We start from the raw sequence: 18,033 nt of genomic DNA on the forward strand, positions 1-18,033 counted from the left end.
TTGTACTCTACTGGCTGTAGGATGCTTGGCTTAAATAAAATGTTATACATTCAATCTTTCTGTAGTCTCCTTGTTAGACCAACATTATTGGTTTGTTGCTGAATCGCACTTTGGTCTAGTCATGATTTTATTCACAAGCACATAATGCTTAATTGGATGCAGGGCTGTTTGTCCTGTCAGTTAATCTTGATAGGGGTGTGAGTTTCCTGGATCCTAACATGATACTTGTAGGCTTGTCATGTGGTTGTGTATTGTGCTGTTATCAAAGAACTATACTTGCGCATTGTTGCAAGTGTTTGAATCATCGAACGTGTTTGACACTGTATGCATTTGGGTTGAGATCTAGAATCAGTTATTTTTCCACACATTCCTGTACTCTAGTTGCACAAGCCCTTTTGACCAAGGAAACCTAATTGAAGTGCTTGGCATAATGGGTAGTCCCACAACCTTAATTTCTGTCAAAACATTTCTATTTGGTTTAAGAAATGAGTTCAAGCCCAAAACTTGTGGGCGTAAGGTGATCTGGTAACGAGAGTTTGCCTCTAGTTTAAGTAATGATTTGTCAATTTAATAAAATCAACAAGCCTTGCAGGAAGCGTTAAACTCCTCGCTGTCCACCACTGAATTATGGGCAAAGGAGTGCATTGTGGGTAAGTGAGTGAACAAAAGTAGGGAAGGAGTGGTTCACTTGGAATTCAAATACTCCCAACAAGTGTGGACGCCCAAAATGGTCCAGTGGATGGGGGACCGTTTCAGACAGTTCCACGACCAGGATAGGTGCCTTACGCAGGCTGTGTTTTGAGTGGAGGTACTGCTGTACAGAACTAATGCCCTAAATTCTTTCGAGACAAACCACAATGAAATAAGAATCCACACAGGACTTTAAAAGCTATGAAATGGCAAAAGTAGGTAGTAATGCATAATCTTGCTTTGGTTTATATTTCAGCATTAAATATGTCCCTGTGGGATGTTTTTCACTGTAATAACTACGTTTTTACAAACCTCTCCTTGACCAATTCAGCCAGATCTGACAAGAGCCCTTAACCCTCTGGGGTCGACGGACACGCCGACGTGTCTTTTTTTTTTTTCTTTCATTCCAGCGGAAACAACAAAATACAAAATTGGAGGCTATAAAGGGTCTACATTTATTTGTGTACACTCACAATAACAAAACCTTGTGCTTTTGCAAAATAAAAAGGGTGAGCTGTAAGTAGTCTCTTTTGGCAAGCATATATTGGAAACTCGTCACAAATGAACAAACTCTGAATACTTATCACACAATCATGACACGTATGTAGAAAGAGGTGTCTACTTTGAAATAAAACAATTCAAATTGAAGACATGTTCTCCTGCAATGTAATCTGTATGTAACAAAGCGACGTACAATTTCTCCAGGCTCAGCTAATGATCCCTAATGTGATCACATGTGCTGAGGATCAATGCAAATGGTGAACGCCCCTGACTGTGCCGTAACATGTTCATTCATTTTTCTGCGTGTTTGAAAGACTGCACAATACACATGCGAGGAAACTCCTGGATAGTGACGAAGAGTTGTAACATTTTCCTCAGAGCGGGACTCCGATGAATGTTTGTATTTTGAAGAGACTTGATCAAGCTGAGGAGACTATTTCAGATGATTAAGTTTAGTTTTAATTAGCTGACATGCTATTTTATATAAACGTACATATTTTACTAGTGGGACTGTTTCCAGACTTGCCAGCCAGGATTCAGAGTATTGCCTATTAGGACATATTTCAAGTTTTAGTTACATTTCAATGTTTCGGCTAAAGCAGGTATTTAAATTGTATGCTGTATTATATAAATGTATGTATTATGATAATGATATGAACGTTTAGATTATATTTTAACTAGTGTTTATGCTGCTTCATTATCATCAAAACCTGTGCTTGCAAATGTGTTCAGGTTAAATGAGTAAAATGCACTTTTAAATATGCCCATATTAGAAAATCAGCATCTTATGATTTCTGAAGGATCATGTGACACTGAAGACTGCAGTAATGATGATGAATTCAGCCTTGATCACAAATTACATTTGACAATATATTCAAATAGAAAACTTCTTTTAAACTGTAAAACTAGTTCACAATATAAATGTTTTTACTGTATTTTGGTTCCAATAAATCCAGTCTTGGTGAGCAGAAGAGACTTCTTTTAAATGGTAATGTTGGTCTATAAGTGAAGTCTATGTAAAGAATGTATAGTCTGCTTCGGAAGCGTGTCCCGAAATGAACTTGCTTAAGACACAAATACAGGCCGGATGGCCTGGTGATAAGGATATAAACCCGTTCTTAGCCCCTTTATTCTTAGTTAGGGATGAATTGTCTGTACAGGATGGACTGATTAGGAGAGGTGAGCATCGGTTCATTGTACCTGCTCCCCTGCGTGCCCCTCTTGTCAACCTAGCGCATGAAACTCATCAAGGACTAGTCAGAACTAAACAGACTTTGCGAATTGTACTGGTGGCCAAAAATGGACACTTTAGTGCATTCTGTTATTGCTAACTGCTTGCCATGCCAGTTAAATGACAAAACTGCACCTGCCCCTTTGCAACCTATAGACTTACCTGGCGGTCCTTGGCAGAAACTTGGACTTGACCTTTTCAGAATGCCTCACCTGGATGCCGCTTTGCCATCTGCTTAGTGGACTACTATAGCAAGTGGCCGGAAGCGGCATTTGCGTCTCAAGTCACCACGGATGTGGTCGTTTCCGTTCTGCATTCCATTTTTGCTTGTGAAGGTAACCCCTTGTTTGTTGTTACAGGCAATGGTCCTCGATTTGTTTAATCTGCCTTTGCTGAATTCCTGTCGGAAAGAGGCATCAAACAGTTGCACACAAGCGTGTACCTCCCCCAGTGCAGTTGAGCGCTGGAATCGTGTACTGAAAGAATGTCTTTTGTCAGCTGATAGGGAGAAAAAAACATGGAAACCTGCCATTACGGAGTTTTTGCAGAGCTACCGCGCTACACCACACTCTACAACTGGTGTTTCACCATCTGAACTCCTGCACAATTGGAAAATGAGAACAAAGGTGGACAAATGTGCTGAAGTAAAGGCCTTTGTTAAAATCAAACAGTTGGAAAGCAAAAACTACACTGACACCAGAAGAAGAGCTAAACATACGTTCTACAATGAGGGAGATCTGGTGAGTGTCAGAAAACCAGAACATGTAACTAAGGGTAGTCCCAAATATACACAACCCTTGTCTGTTCGTCAACAAATAGGACAAAATACTTACCTGCTGAGTGATGGGAAAAAATGGAATGGAATGAGGCTTACCAAGTTCCCTCCTCAACCAAAAGAGAGTTTCAGTTCACAGTCACAAGAGCGTTCAGATGTAATCAGGAGGAGTGAGAGATCGGCAAAAGCACCTGAGTGGATGAAAGACTTTGTATAGTAACTGAAACAAAATACAAAGTAGAAGTACACAGGTGAAACAATGTGGAAAATAAAGTGAAATAAGAACCATTGTAAACAAAATGGTTATTTCACATATTGTTCTGTTAAATACTGGGTGTTGAATTTTTACTCTGTTGCTGACTTGAGGGTACTCGGAGTATTACAATTAAAGACATGTGAAATTCTGAGTCACATAGCTCAAAGTACTTATATGCTAAATGTGTATTAATGTTACTGTTCTGTAATACTGGTTACAAAATAAATACTTAGTATATGGTGTGGTGGTGGTGTAGTGGTCTAATGACCATAACTGGTAAACTGGTAATCAGAAAGTCGCTGGTTCGATCCCCACAGTCACCACCATTGTGTCCCATTGCCAAATGTGTAAATGTAAATATGGTGGTCTAAGTGGAGCAGGCACTTAGTAACTTTAACTAAGGGTGGGTATGTTGTGTCCTGTGTTAAACAGTAGAGGGCTCCTGGGGAGAAGAGAAGGGAGATGAAAAGAGGAGGAGAAGAAGAGAACAGAGAAGGGTAGTGAGTGAGGGTATGAGTTCCTGTTGATACAGAAAATAAAGAAGAAATAAAAAGGTACTTCTGCCTTGTCCTGCTTATTTAAGAATTATAATTTATCCATACCATCTCCTGGCAACCTTCCATACAACAGATTTGTAAGTTTTGTTTCCCATGGAAATGCTGATTCAGCATGCCAGCAACCCCTGAAACACATAAGGGCAAAATGTAAACATGCTTTAACAGAAACGGACAAGGGAAGGATGATGCCCGGTCCTGACAGGCGTAACACCCAAACTGGCAAGGTGCCATGACATTGACATCAGGGCAAACGGCAGCAAATCGCAAACAGCAATAACCCACCACCAGACCCATCCACACAAAACATAAATACTGAAACAAACACAAAATACAGACAGACAGGGGACGATGATGTCGTGGTCCAACTTGACTGGTTGACAGAACCATGACATCACCGGAGAGTGCACGGCGGTCCAAACAACCAGACCGGTGCGATCATTCCAAGGGGAACACAAAAGCCGGCCGATACTGCCCTATTCCAGTCAGGTAGAACCTCAACCTGACAAGGTGACTGAGCCATGGCAGTTCTTCAGTTCTGTTCATTTAAACGAACACTAAGGGGAAAAAAATGAATTCAGATTTTTGTCATAATCGGACACCTTAAATGGACGTCAACTTTTGGCATTGGAAATAGGAGGTGGTGTTATTGGCACTGGCTCTGTAGGTAGCAATGCTTGTCAGTCAATAAACTTTGTTACTTTTTTCACAGTCCACCCCAAACTACTGAAATTACTATAAAGTATTCCCAGCAGTCTTCTAATGCCCTTTGAAACTAATGTGTTACAGAATTACCCTTTATCGAAGTCCATGCTACATACTGGCTTAGCCAACCATTGGGAATTTAAGCCTAGATTTTTCAATTCATTTCAGAGTGTTGGTAACAAATATTTCCATTATTTAAGCCTACCTGTTTATTCATTCTTTCAATCATGAATACTCTTCCTTTTTGATTATTATTATTATACTTTATTGTCCCATTCCTGGGAAATTTGTCTTGGACCGCATGACACGGCCAGTGCACAACATCAATCACACACAACACAATGCATACAATAACATGCAATAATAAGCAATAACACATTTCAATGAATTATATTAAAAAACTAGCAGCATACTACATCAATTCAATAAAAAAATCTCTATTTAAAATTTTGATCGCAGTTGGAACAAAAGAGTTTTTATAACGATTAGACTTGCACATCAAGACCCTGAATCTTCTCCCTGATGGTAGCAAATTAAAATACTTGTGTAAAATATGTGTATCATCAGAGACAATTCTTTTAGCTTGCCTTGAAATAGATGCCTCGTACAGTTCTAGTATGGTTCGTTTTTTCTCCCACCCTATGATTTTTTGAGCTGAATGCACCAGTCGTGCTAGTTTTGATTTAGATTGAACAGTCAGATTTCCATACCATGCAGTAATACAGTATCTAATTAAGCTTTCAAAAACAGACTGATAAAATAGAAACAAAATCCTCTGGTTTACTCCAAACATTTTTAACCTTCGCAGGAAGTATAGCCTCTGCTGCAGTCTGGAACAAAGATTGTCGATGTGAGAAGACCAGCATAGTAAATTGTCCATATAAACTCCTAAGTATTTATATGAAGAAACCTGTTCAATAATATCACCATGTATTATTACAGGGCTATGGTCTCCCAGAGACCTAGGATCAAAAATCATATTTCATATTGTTCTTAAGTGCACTAGATCAAATTTAGAAAAATACCTGATTGTAAAATACATACAACAATGAACAGATCTCATGCAGTAGTTTCCTTCTCTCATCACTCACACAAAAGTTTCTGTTTACGTTTCTGATGTCAGATTCAGCATCTCTCCCATCTCCAGCTGTAGCGCTTCTCAAACTCTCACAACATTCAATCAGTGTTAATCAAGTCTACTTACCAAATAACACCAATTTTGAAGGGTTGTAGCTCCACCCAAACGATGTTTCCATTGGCTCAAGGTGCTCTAGCGCTAATTCAATTTAACAAGCTTGATGAACTCCTCCCCATAATGAGGAAAAGTGTTTAAATATCAGTGTAGATGAATGAGAAAAGTAGTTTCTTTCTTATTTAGTATTTCTGAAAGAGAAGGTTGAGTTGTGTTGAGTCTTGGATGATCTGTCTCCATGGCTTTAAAGGAGATTTGTGTTTGGAAAAGGCAAATTTTAGTCTTGTTCCTCTTTGCTGTTAATGGACAAAGATCAGGGCCGTAAGTACCATTAAAAAGGGCTTTAGCTCCCTGTTGTCTTTTCTGTGCTAATAGTGTAAACTCCGTCAGATTGGTTATTTCTGAATACATACTGACTTTCTGAAACTAAGACTTTTGCTTTGTATATTTGGATAGATTTTTCATGGTGACGTTTCCTGCAGTGATTGAGTCGGGGTCTGAGGCCAAGTTGTGTGCAGGCCTTCTCAAACCCAATGAGAGTCTCACGATGAGCATTTCTCTCTTTAATGAGAAAAATGTGACCACTCAACTTGTGCTGCAGAGATCTGCAACAGTCTTTCAGCGCTGCTTTAACTTTCGGGTCTGTCATCAGATTGTGTAGCTGTGTGCAATTTTACCTTCCGGTTTGTTGTACCTTTAACGAAACATTTCTCTACTACAGGCTCCTCAAGTAGAGGTAGAATCTGTGCAGAAAGTGAAGGTGGTAATTCAAGGGAGGGCTTTCAAAATGGCAGAAGAAAGGAAAGTCCTGTTCAGACCTTCCCTACCTGTGACCTTCATCCAAACAGACAAACCCATCTATAATCCAGGACAAATGGGTGAATGACCCTGGGATGAATATTAGTGTTGAATCCGTTACTGTACATTTTCATATTGAAATGTGTCGTGTAATGTTTCTCCTTTTACAGTGAATTTCAGAGTTGTTACCATGGATGGCAAGTTTGTGCCTCTCGATCAAATGGTTAGACCTGATCTTTCTTTGAACATATTGAGCAAGATTGATCAATTTTAGTTCTGCAAATATTAAATTACATTGGTGCTGGAGTGTGTAGATTGAAATGTTTTGTTTCTGTTTTACAGTACAGTCTGGTGCTGGTGGAGGTAAGAATTTGCTCCTGCTCAAGTCTGAGATATGTTGCTGTTGGTGTGTGCTTTTGCTTTAGTTTGTGCTATTTTATTTCTAATAGGACAGTCAGAGTAACCGAATTGGTCAGTGGACAAATGTTTCCTCCACAAGGTGGATATTGACCCTTTCTCATGAGTTAAACCCAGAGGCTCGGCTAGGGATGTACGCACTGAAGGCTTTTATTGGTGAACGAATGATTTCGCAGGTTTTTGAGGTGAAAAAATACGGTAAGTCAAAGTTGGTTAAGCTATCAAAATGGGTAACTTCAGATCTTGAGTAACCATTCTGTATCTGGTGTAGTTTTACCCAAGTTTGACATTACCGTGAAAGCACCACAGATGTGTAGTGTTGGAGATGTGGGACTGAAAGTTGAGGTTTGTGGCAAGTAAGTGAAGCCTTTATTTTCTTAACCGTCCCAATCCTCTTGTCGTTGGTGAGTGACCGTTCATTGTACTATTTCCCAGATACACATATGGGCAACCTGTACCTGGGCAAACATGGATTGAAGTTTGTCGTAACCCTTTTGAATACATTCCGGTTCCTGAGTTGACCCCTCTATGCCTGAATAAAACCATAAAGGTGTGTGAGTACAGTACAGTGGGGTTTCTTTTTCTTATCTGGTTGACTTGACAATAACCATTTGTGTTCTGCTACAAGATGACTAACACTGGATGTGCCTCCCACAACTTCAATATGTCAGAGTTTTTAAACACCAAATTTGAGGACCGTCTGCAAGATTCTTTTGTCATTAACGTGAACCTCACTGAAGAGGGAACCGGTGAGCTATTGTCTGACCTGAACAAAAGTAAGCTGCTGCAAGCTTGTTCTGTGCATTAATTTTTTTTTTTTTTTTTTCCCCAGACATTGTCATCACAAAATCTATAACCGTATCCCTAACGTTTGAAATTGGCAATGTCACGTTTGTGGACATGCCGGAGTATTTTGCACCTGGATCAACCATAATGGGAAAGGTACATAAAATGTAAGATTCTTCAGTTCAGCACTTCACATTGGATTCATTTTACCAACCTCTTTCTATCCTAACAGATCTCCGCATCTAATTTCAATGGGACCCCAATTGCACGCAAGGCAATCTATCTCCTGGAGAGTTCCAGCTGGCCACCCAAACTGTTGTTGAATCTTACTACAAACCAAAATGGACTGGCCACATTCTCCCTCCGTACAGCTAGTCTTCCTAATGCTGATGTTAATCTGGTGGTATGTTCATTGAGTACACTGATTTAAATGGAAGACTTTGACTTGCAAGAAACTAATTCCATTCATTGTTCCCCAGGCAAGTGCAACTCCAGAGGAGTCTTATGGTTACAAAAGGGCGTACTTTACCACCGATAGAAGGACTGTTAGTCTTTTCCAACCTGCTACGCCCTACATGCCATCATTTAGTGAAATTACTATAGTGAAGCTCGTGCAGCCGTTGAAATGTGGTGCTGAGGTTACTGTGACCATCAAATATTCTTTTGTTGGGGAGTCTGGTAACTACAACACTGACATTATCTATATGGTGAGTATATCAGTTTTGTAGTGGATGTTTTAAAGTTGTTTTGTTGGTCTGCACTGACGCACCGGTTTGACTTGTCAGGTGTTGTCCAAAGGAGTCATAATTCTACATGGATTTGAGAACGTTAATGTGAGGACTTCTGGTTCTGTAACCTCTGGCACCGTATCGTTCAAGCTGTCAATTGCTGTAGATTTTGCTCCAGTAGTGCAGATTCTGGCATTCAGTGTTCTTCCCAGTGAGAATGTAGTTGCTGGGAGCGCAACATTTAACACTGAAATGTGTTTTAAAAACCAGGTTTGAAGTACACTTTCTTGCTTTTATGATTGGACAAGTGACGTGTCCTGTAGTGAGAACTGGTGGTTTTTTGCAGGTGTCCCTGCAGTTCTCCCCTGTTACGGCTGTTCCTGGTGAGGGAAATGTTATGACTCTCTCTGCTCAGCCAGGATCACTGTGTGGCCTCAGTGCAATAGATCAGAGCATCAGGATCTTGGAGCCAGGAAGACGTTTGAATGCAGAAACGGTATCCATGTGTATTTGGTGATTCCTTTTGGAATGTGATCCATCTATTACTTTGTCCTAGTTTGTTTCAAATGAGTCTATTGCCTTTTGGAGTCTCTTTGACATGGATGTACTCCTATGGTCCCAGGTCTTCAATTTACTCCCGATGCAATCCCAGTCAGACTACCCATATGAGGTGGAGGATGAACAGGAGTGCCTGATTGTTAGACCCCGTCGAGCTGTTCCTACAGACAAAGCCTACGAAACTTTCAAGGTGGAAAAGTACTGCTGACTTGTTTATTGTGAGCACTGCCATGCTTAATTGACTAACTGGACACTACATGCATCTCATTGACTTTGTCTGTCTTGTTGCTCTGGCAGAGTGTGGGGTTGAAGATTGCTACAAATTTGCCTGTACGAGAACCAGACTGCCTGCTGTATAGGGGCCTGAATTATTATCGCAACAGATGTAGGTCCATGCAGCTGTGTTTATTAAACACGAAATGAGTTTTTCCAGTTTTTTGGGCTTTGCAACTGTTTGTTCTGGAGTGTGCCATAAAGCGTTTTATTCTTTCATATATGACCTTATGTTTCTGTATTTATAGTCCTAAAGTGCATCAGTATGCATGAACAACTAGTTGTTCATTTGCTCCTCTCTGTTTCAGTTGTGTATTTTAGGGAAGCTGGAATTGCTGCCCCAATGTTTGCCATGTCAGGAGCAGTTGCGGATGACAGCAGTTCCTCTTTTGACCTGACAATCAGGACTTTCTTTCCGGAAACATGGATCTGGCAACTTGCTGATGTGGGGTTAGTTGGGTTATCTGCTTAAATGTCAATGGTTGACACCAGAAAGCCATTTATTCACAATGTTTTCATATCCTAAATGCCTTTTTGACTTTGTAACTTCTACACAGGGTCACTGGATCTGCTAAGATTCCCATCAAGGTTCCTGACACTATCACCACATGGGAGACCGAGGCATTCTGTCTGTCCTCCAACGGTCTAGGTCTGGCACCTCCTGCTCTTTTGACTGCATTCCAGCCTTTCTTCTTGGCGCTTTCCCTGCCTTACTCCATCATCCGTGGCGAGTTTTTGGAGCTGAAGGCCACTGTCTTCAACTATCAGTCCAAGTGCATCATGGTCAGGGTTTGTCTATTTTTGCATAAGGCATCCCCTCATCTCAATGTGCACTAATGATGTTGGTCTCTGGCAGGTACGAGTAACTCCAGCTCCATCATCGGGCTACACTCTTAAACCGGTGTCTAGTGATTCATCTTGTCTCTGTACCAATGAGAGCAAGACCTTCAAATGGGTTCTCACAGCTTCTGTTCTTGGTCTGTTTTGCATCAGATCTCACTACATTGATGTGATTGTCTGGTCTTGTAAGGTTTTGTTTATTTTATTCATCTTATTTACAGGAGCTCTAAATGTGACTGTCAGTGCACAGGCTGAGCAGTCCCAGGCTATGTGTGGCAATGAGGTTGTGAGTGTGCCAGCAAGAGGACGCATTGACATAGTGACTACAAGTCTACTTGTACTGGTCAGCATGTGTTAAACTTTCTGGAGTTTGATAATTGAGCTGCTGGTACATTTACTGAGGAATTGGTTTTAATGCTTTTGTAGGCTGAAGGAGTTGAGCGGATAAAGACCCAGAGTTGGTTACTGTGTCCAAAGGGTTCGTTTCCACTTTATAACCCCCCCCCAAATGTACAGCTAAATATTAGCCTAGTGCTCTGTGCTGACCCATTTGTGTTCAGTCTTTCTTTGCACTCTGCTTTGCAGGAAGCCCTCTTTTAGAAGAGGTTGTGCTGACGCTTCCTGCAAATGTGATCCAGGGATCAGCCAGATGTTCCGTTTCAGTCATTGGTAAACAGTTTAATGAATGAGAACTGAAACATTCAGCCCGTACCTCAGATGTTTATAAGCTTTAACCTGTTTCTTTTCCTTTTGTAGGGGATATAATGGGCCGTGCTTTGGAGAATCTTGATGGACTATTACACATGCCACGTGGCTGTGGAGAACAGAATATAGCTGCTCTTTCTCCCAATATTTACATTCTGCAGTATCTGATAGTCACTCAGCAGCTGACCCCAGCCATCCGGGAGCAAGCCACAGGCAACATTAAGAGTGGTATACAACAGGACCTTGGATGGGGTTTTTTTTTTTTTTTTTAAATGTTTCAGATGGACATTGAGAACTTGTTCTGTTTTTGACCTAAACAGGGTACCAAAACCAACTGAACTACAGGCATAGCGACGGTTCCTTCAGCACATATGATTTCGAGGCGTCGAATACATGGTGAGTTTCATTGCTGCACGAGTGTCGTCTTTGTCACCAGTGGATAAACCAGTTTGTAAATTCAGTTTCTCTTGGACAGGTTGACTGCCTTTGTCCTGAGGTCTTTTGGCAAAGCACAGAACTTCATCTTCATTGATCCACATGTCATTCAGAGCGCAAAGGATTGGCTGATAAGCAAGCAGGGTTCAGATGGCTGTTTCATGCAACAGGGAAATCTGTACCGCAATGACATGAAGGTGTTTCTTTGCACAAACCGTAACGTATAGACTTGAGGTCGGAGATGGTTCTGATTTGTATGTATTTTTTTCATGTGTTCAAGGGTGGAGTTGGTGATAATGTTACCATGACCGCCTATATCACAGCATCACTGCTTGAACTAGACATCCCAGCCACGGTAAAACTGGCAACGGGTTGCATTTGTACAAGCTATTGACAATCCAGTTTTGGCTGTAGTGTCACATTTGCGTTCCAGGATCCTGTTGTCACCAGTGCTTTGTCATGCTTGAGGTCCGTCATTGGGAACCTGGGAAACACCTACACCACTGCTCTGCTTGCCTACACGTTCAGTCTGGCTAGAGAGACCAACACTCGACTACAGCTTTTAAATGCCTTGGACAATGTTGCTATTAATGATGGTAAACCATATACTAGACATTTCAATTGAGGCGTCTAGTCTGTTTTGGTGCCTTTTTGACCTTTTTCTCTCCCTCTTGTCCTAAAGGAGGACGTCTCCATTGGTCTCAGACTGTATCGGGTGACACTCTGGCAGTGGAGATCAGCTCATATGTGCTGTTAGCTGTTCTTTCTGTAAACCCGCTCTCTGCAGTTAATCTGGGCTATGCTAACAGGATTGTCTACTGGCTTGTGGCTCAGCAGAATCCCTACGGCGGCTTCTCTTCCACCCAGGTTCTGTGAACTACCCAACAAGTGCACAATATTCCAGTAATTTCATGTCCATATGAAAGCAGTTTCCCCCTTGTTTGTGGTTATTAGGACACTGTGGTGGCACTTCAGGCTCTCTCCTTGTACGCGACTGCAGTGTTCAGCTCCAGGGGCTCCAGTACGGTTATTGTACAGTTGTCGGCAGGAGGAGAAGTTTATAACTTTGATGTGAATCGAGACAACCGGCTGCTGTATCAGGAGAAGCCGCTGAAGAATGTTCCTGGCAAATACAGTGTTAAAGTGACTGGTTCTGCATGCGTGTCTGTGCAGGTCTGTCTGTTTTGGCTCATATGTCTGTCTGTCTTCCATGTCCCAATTATCCTTTAACTTGACTTCCACTCATAGGTTGCAATGTTCTACAACATCCCACCACCTGTTCAAACCACCAAAACCTTGAGTGTTGAAACTAAAGTGAAGGGAGAATGCAGACCACTTGGAGACAAACTCATGCTCAACTTCACTGTGACGTAAGAACCGCTTGCATGAAAAAAACAAAAAGCTTGATTTAGTCAAGGTGTTAATAGACGAGCCACTTTAATGCATTTCTGAACTTTGTTTTCAGATATAATGGACCAAAAGGGAGTACCAACATGGTTATAGTGGACATTAAAATTCTGTCAGGCTTCATGGCAGACACCTCAACGGTTGGTGTTCTTTTAAGGTGACTGAAATCCCAAGATGTTGGAAGCTACATAATGTAACCATGAATAATGGGTCCTTTCCACAGCTTGGAGCTCCACCCAATGCGTACGCCCCACTAGTGGAGCGTGTTGATGCGGAAGATGATCGTGTCCTGGTATATCTGAAAGCGGTGAGAAGTGTATACTGGATGTATTAACCCTACCAGCTACATTAAAATATGCTACATGCAGTATGTACATGTTTTTCCTGTATTGCAGGTTACCAAGAATGTGCCTCTGACTTATATGCTCCAACTGATGGCGGTTCAAGCAGTGAAAAATCTCAAGCCAGCTGTAGTCCGAGTTTATGACTACTATCAAACAAGTATGCTTCTCAATGTCCCTGAGGTTTTGCTCTCTTCTGTAGGAGAAAATTGGCTTATTTCCTGTTTCCATTTCAGGTGATCAGTTTGAGACCGTATACACATCCCCCTGCATATAATTGTACTCTACTGGCTGTAGGATGCTTGGCTTAAATAAAATGTTATACATTCAATCTTTCTGTAGTCTCCTTGTTAGACCAACATTATTGGTTTGTTGCTGAATCGCACTTGGTCTAGTCATGATTTTATTCACAAGCACATAATGCTTAATTGGATGCAGGGCTGTTTGTCCTGTCAGTTAATCTTGATAGGGGTGTGAGTTTCCTGGATCCTAACATGATACTTGTAGGCTTGTCATGTGGTTGTGTATTGTGCTGTTATCAAAGAACTATACTTGCGCATTCTGTTGCAAGTGTTTGAATCATCGAACGTGTTTGACACTGTATGCATTTGGGTTGAGACCTAGAATCAGTTATTTTTCCACACATTCCTGTACTCTAGTTGCACAAGCCCTTTTGACCAAGGAAACCTAATTGAAGTGCTTAGCATAATGGGTAGTCCCATAACCTTAATTTCTGTCAAAACATTTCTATTTGGTTTAAGAAATGAGTTCAAGCCCAAAACTTGTGGGCGTAAGGTGATCTGGTAACGAGAGTTTGCCTCTAGTTTAAGTAATGATTTGTCAATTTAATAAAATCAACACTAAAGCCTTGCAGGAAGCGTTAAACTCCTCGCTGTCCACCACTGAATTATGGGCAAAGGAGTGCATTGTGGGTAAGTGAGTGAACAAAAGTAGGGAAGGAGTGGTTCACTTGGAATTCAAACACTCCCAACAAGTGTGGACGCCCAAAATGGTGCAGTGGATGGGGACAGTTTCAGACAGTTCCGCGACCAGGATAGGTGCCTTACACAGGCTGTGTTTTGAGTGGAGGTACTGCTGTACAGAACTAATGCCCTAAATTCTTTCGAGGCAAACCACAATGAAATAAGAATCCACACAGGACTTTAAAAGCTATGAAATGGCAAAAGTAGGTAGTAACGCATAATCTTGCTTTGGTTTATATTTCAGCATTAAATATGTCCCTGTGGGATGTTTTTCACTGTAATAACTACGTTTTTACAAACCTCTCCTTGACCAATTCAGCCAGATCTGACAAGAGCCCTTAACCCTCTGGGGTCGACGGACACGCCGGCGTGTCCTGCTGTTTTTTTTTTTTTTTTTCTTTCATTCCAGCGGAAACGACAAAATACAAAATTGGAGGCTATAAAGGGTCTACATTTATTTGTGTACACTCACAATAACAAAACCTTCTGCTTTTGCAAAATAAAAAGGGTGAGCTGTAAGTAGTCTCTTTTGGCGAGCATATATTGGAAACTCGTCACAAATGAACAAACTCTGAATACTTACCACACAATTATGAAACGTATGCCGAAAGAGGTGTCTACTTTGAAATAAAACAATTCAAATTGAAGACATATTCTCCTGCAATGTAATCTGTATGTAACAAAGTGACGTACAATTTCTCCATTTTCAGCTAATGATCCCTAATGTGATCACATGTGCTGAGGATCAATGCAAATGGTGAACGCCCCTGACTGTGCCGTAACATGTTCATTCATTTTTCTGCGTGTTTGAAAGACTGCACAATACACATGCGAGGAAACTCCTGGATAGTGACGAAGAGTTAACATTTTCCTCAGAGCGGGACTCCGATGAATGTTTGTATTTTGAAGAGACTTGATCAAGCTGAGGAGACTATTTCAGATGATTAAGTTTAGTTTTAATTAGCTGACATGCTATTTTATATAAACGTACATATTTTACTAGTGGGACTGTTTCCAGACTTGCCAGCCAGGATTCAGAGTATTGCCTATTAGGACATATTTCAAGTTTTAGTTACATTTCAATGTTTCGGCTAAAGCAGGCATTTAAATTGTATGCTGTATTATATAAATGTATGTATTATGATATAATAATATGAACGTTTAGATTATATTTTAACTAGTGTTTATGCTGCTTCATTATCATCAACAAAGCCTGTACTTGCAAATGTGTTCAGGTTAAATGAGTAAAATGCACTTTTAAATATGCCCATATTAGAAAATCAGCATCTTATAATGATTTCTGAAGGATCATGTGACACTGAAGACTGCAGTAATGATGATGAATTCAGCTTTGATCACAAATTACATTTTACAATATATTCAAATAGAAAACTTCTTTTAAACTGTAAAAATAGTTCACAATATCAATGTTTTTACTGTATTTTGGTTCCAATAAATCCAGTCTTGGTGAGCAGAAGAGACTTCTTTTAAATGGTAGTGTTGGTCTATAATTAAGTGAAGTCTATGTAAAGAATGTATAGTCGGCTTCGGAAGCGTGTCCCGAAATGAACTTGCTTAAGACACAAATACAGGCCGGATGGCCTGGTGATAAGGATATAAACCCGTTCTTAGCCCCTTTATTCTTAGTTAGGGATGAATTGTCTGTACAGGATGGACTGATTAGGAGAGGTGAGCATCGGTTCATTGTACCTGCTCCCCTGCGTGCCCCTCTTGTCAACCTAGCGCATGAAACTCATCAAGGACTAGTCAGAACTAAACAGACTTTGCGAATTGTACTGGTGGCCAAAAATGGACACTTTAGTGCATTCTGTTATTGCTAACTGCTTGCCATGCCAGTTAAATGACAAAACTGCACCTGCCCCTTTGCAACCTATAGACTTACCTGACGGTCCTTGGCAGAAACTTGGACTTGACCTTTTCAGAATGCCTCACCTGGATGTCGCTTTGCCATCTGCTTAGTGGACTACTATAGCAAGTGGCCGGAAGCGGCATTTGCGTCTCAAGTCACCACGGAAGTGGTTGTTTCCGTTCTGCATTCCATTTTTGCTTGTGAAGGTAACCCCTTGTTTGTTGTTACAGGCAATGGTCCTCGATTTGTTTAATCTGCCTTTGCTGAATTCCTGTCAGAAAGAGGCATCAAACAGTTGCTCACAAGCGTGTACCTCCCCCAGTGCAACAGTGCAGTTGAGCGCTGGAATCGTGTACTGAATGTCTTTTGTCAGCTGATAGGGAGAGAAAAACATGGAAACCTGCCATTACGGAGTTTTTGCAGAGCTACCGCGCTACACCACACTCTACAACTGGTGTTTCACCATCTGAACTCCTGCACAATTGGAAAATGAGAACAAAGGTGGACAAATGTGCTGAAGTAAAGGCCTTTGTTAAAATCAAACAGTTGGAAAGCAAAAACTACACTGACACCAGAAGAAGAGCTAAACATACGTTCTACAATGAGGGAGATCTGGTGAGTGTCAGAAAACCAGAACATGTAACTAAGGGTTGTCCCAAATATACACAACCCTTGTCTGTTCGTCAACAAATAGGACAAAATACTTACCTGCTGAGTGATGGGAAAAAATGGAATGGAATGAGGCTTACCAAGTTCCCTCAACCAAAAGAGAGTTTCAGTTCACAGTCACAAGAGCGTTCAGATGTAATCAGGAGGAGTGAGAGATCGGCAAAAGCACCTGAGTGGATGAAAGACTTTGTATAGTACATTTGATTAAATAGTAACTGAAATAAAATACAAAGTAGAAGTACACGGGTGAAACAATGTGGAAAATAAAGTGAAATAAGAACCATTGTAAACAAAATGGTTATTTCACATATTGTTCTGTTAAATACTGGGTGTTGAATTTTTACTATGTTGCTGACTTGAGGGTACTCGGAGTATTACAATTAAAGACATGTGAAATTCTGAGTCACATAGCTCAAAGTACTTATATGCTAAATGTGTATTAATGTTACTGTTCTGTAATACTGGTTACAAAATAAATACTTAGTATATGGTGTGGTGGTGGTGTAGTGGTCTAATGACCATAACTGGTAAACTGGTAATCAGAAAGTCGCTGGTTCGATCCCCACAGTCACCACCATTGTGTCCCATTGCCAAATGTGTAAATGTAAATATGGTGGTCTAAGTGGAGCAGGCACTTAGTAACTTTAACTAAGGGTGGGTATGTTGTGTCCTGTGTTAAACAGTAGAGGGCGCTCCTGGGGAGAAGAGAAGGGAGATGAAAAAGAGGAGGAGAAGAAGAGAACAGAGAAGGGTAGTGAGTGAGGGTATGAGTTCCTGTTGATACAGAAAATAAAGAAGAAATAAAAAGGTACTTCTGCCTTGTCCTGCTTATTTAAGAATTATAATTTATCCGCCCATCTCCTGGCAACCTTCCATACAACAGATTTGTAAGTTTTGTTTCCCATGGAAATGCTGATTCAGCATGCCAGCAACCCCTGAAACACATAAGGGCAAAATGTAAACATGCTTTAACAGAAACGGACAAGGGAAGGATGATGCCCCGGTCCTGACAGGCGTAACACCCAAACTGGCAAGGTGCCATGACATTGACATCAGGGCAAACGGCAGCAAATCGCAAACAGCAATAACCCACCACCAGACCCATCCACACAAAACATAAATACGAAACAAACACAAAATACAGACAGACAGGGGACGATGATGTCGTGGTCCAACTTGACTGGTTGACAGAACCATGACATCACCGGAGAGTGCACGGCGGTCCAAACAACCAGACCGGTGCGATCATTCCAAGGGGGAACACAAAAGCCGGCCGATACTGCCCTATTCCAGTCAGGTAGAACCTCAACCTGACAAGG

The 18,033-nt window shown here is 41.1% G+C and overlaps 1 protein-coding gene across 1 annotated transcript; it reads left to right on the top strand.

Annotated features, from left to right (window-relative positions):
* The first annotated feature begins 6,142 nt into the window (after positions 1-6,142).
* LOC127647395 (alpha-2-macroglobulin-P-like) lies at positions 6,143-13,469 on the top strand. Its single transcript, XM_052131600.1, has 34 exons — positions 6,143-6,225; positions 6,361-6,544; positions 6,626-6,782; positions 6,873-6,925; positions 7,045-7,065; positions 7,152-7,317; positions 7,391-7,475; positions 7,555-7,669; positions 7,748-7,868; positions 7,952-8,061; positions 8,138-8,308; positions 8,385-8,612; positions 8,691-8,903; positions 8,980-9,129; positions 9,256-9,381; positions 9,489-9,576; positions 9,773-9,914; positions 10,022-10,247; positions 10,321-10,441; positions 10,526-10,647; positions 10,731-10,782; positions 10,890-10,973; positions 11,061-11,237; positions 11,330-11,405; positions 11,485-11,641; positions 11,725-11,799; positions 11,878-12,040; positions 12,127-12,311; positions 12,399-12,617; positions 12,693-12,814; positions 12,910-12,991; positions 13,075-13,158; positions 13,247-13,352; positions 13,429-13,469. Exons 1-34 carry the CDS (start codon positions 6,143-6,145, stop codon positions 13,467-13,469), a joined length of 4,305 nt encoding a protein of 1,434 aa, XP_051987560.1.
* Positions 13,470-18,033: the final 4,564 nt, after the last annotated feature.

Source organism: Xyrauchen texanus, chromosome 8 (genome assembly GCF_025860055.1).
Source record: "Xyrauchen texanus isolate HMW12.3.18 chromosome 8, RBS_HiC_50CHRs, whole genome shotgun sequence".
Lineage (NCBI taxonomy): Eukaryota > Metazoa > Chordata > Actinopteri > Cypriniformes > Catostomidae > Xyrauchen > Xyrauchen texanus.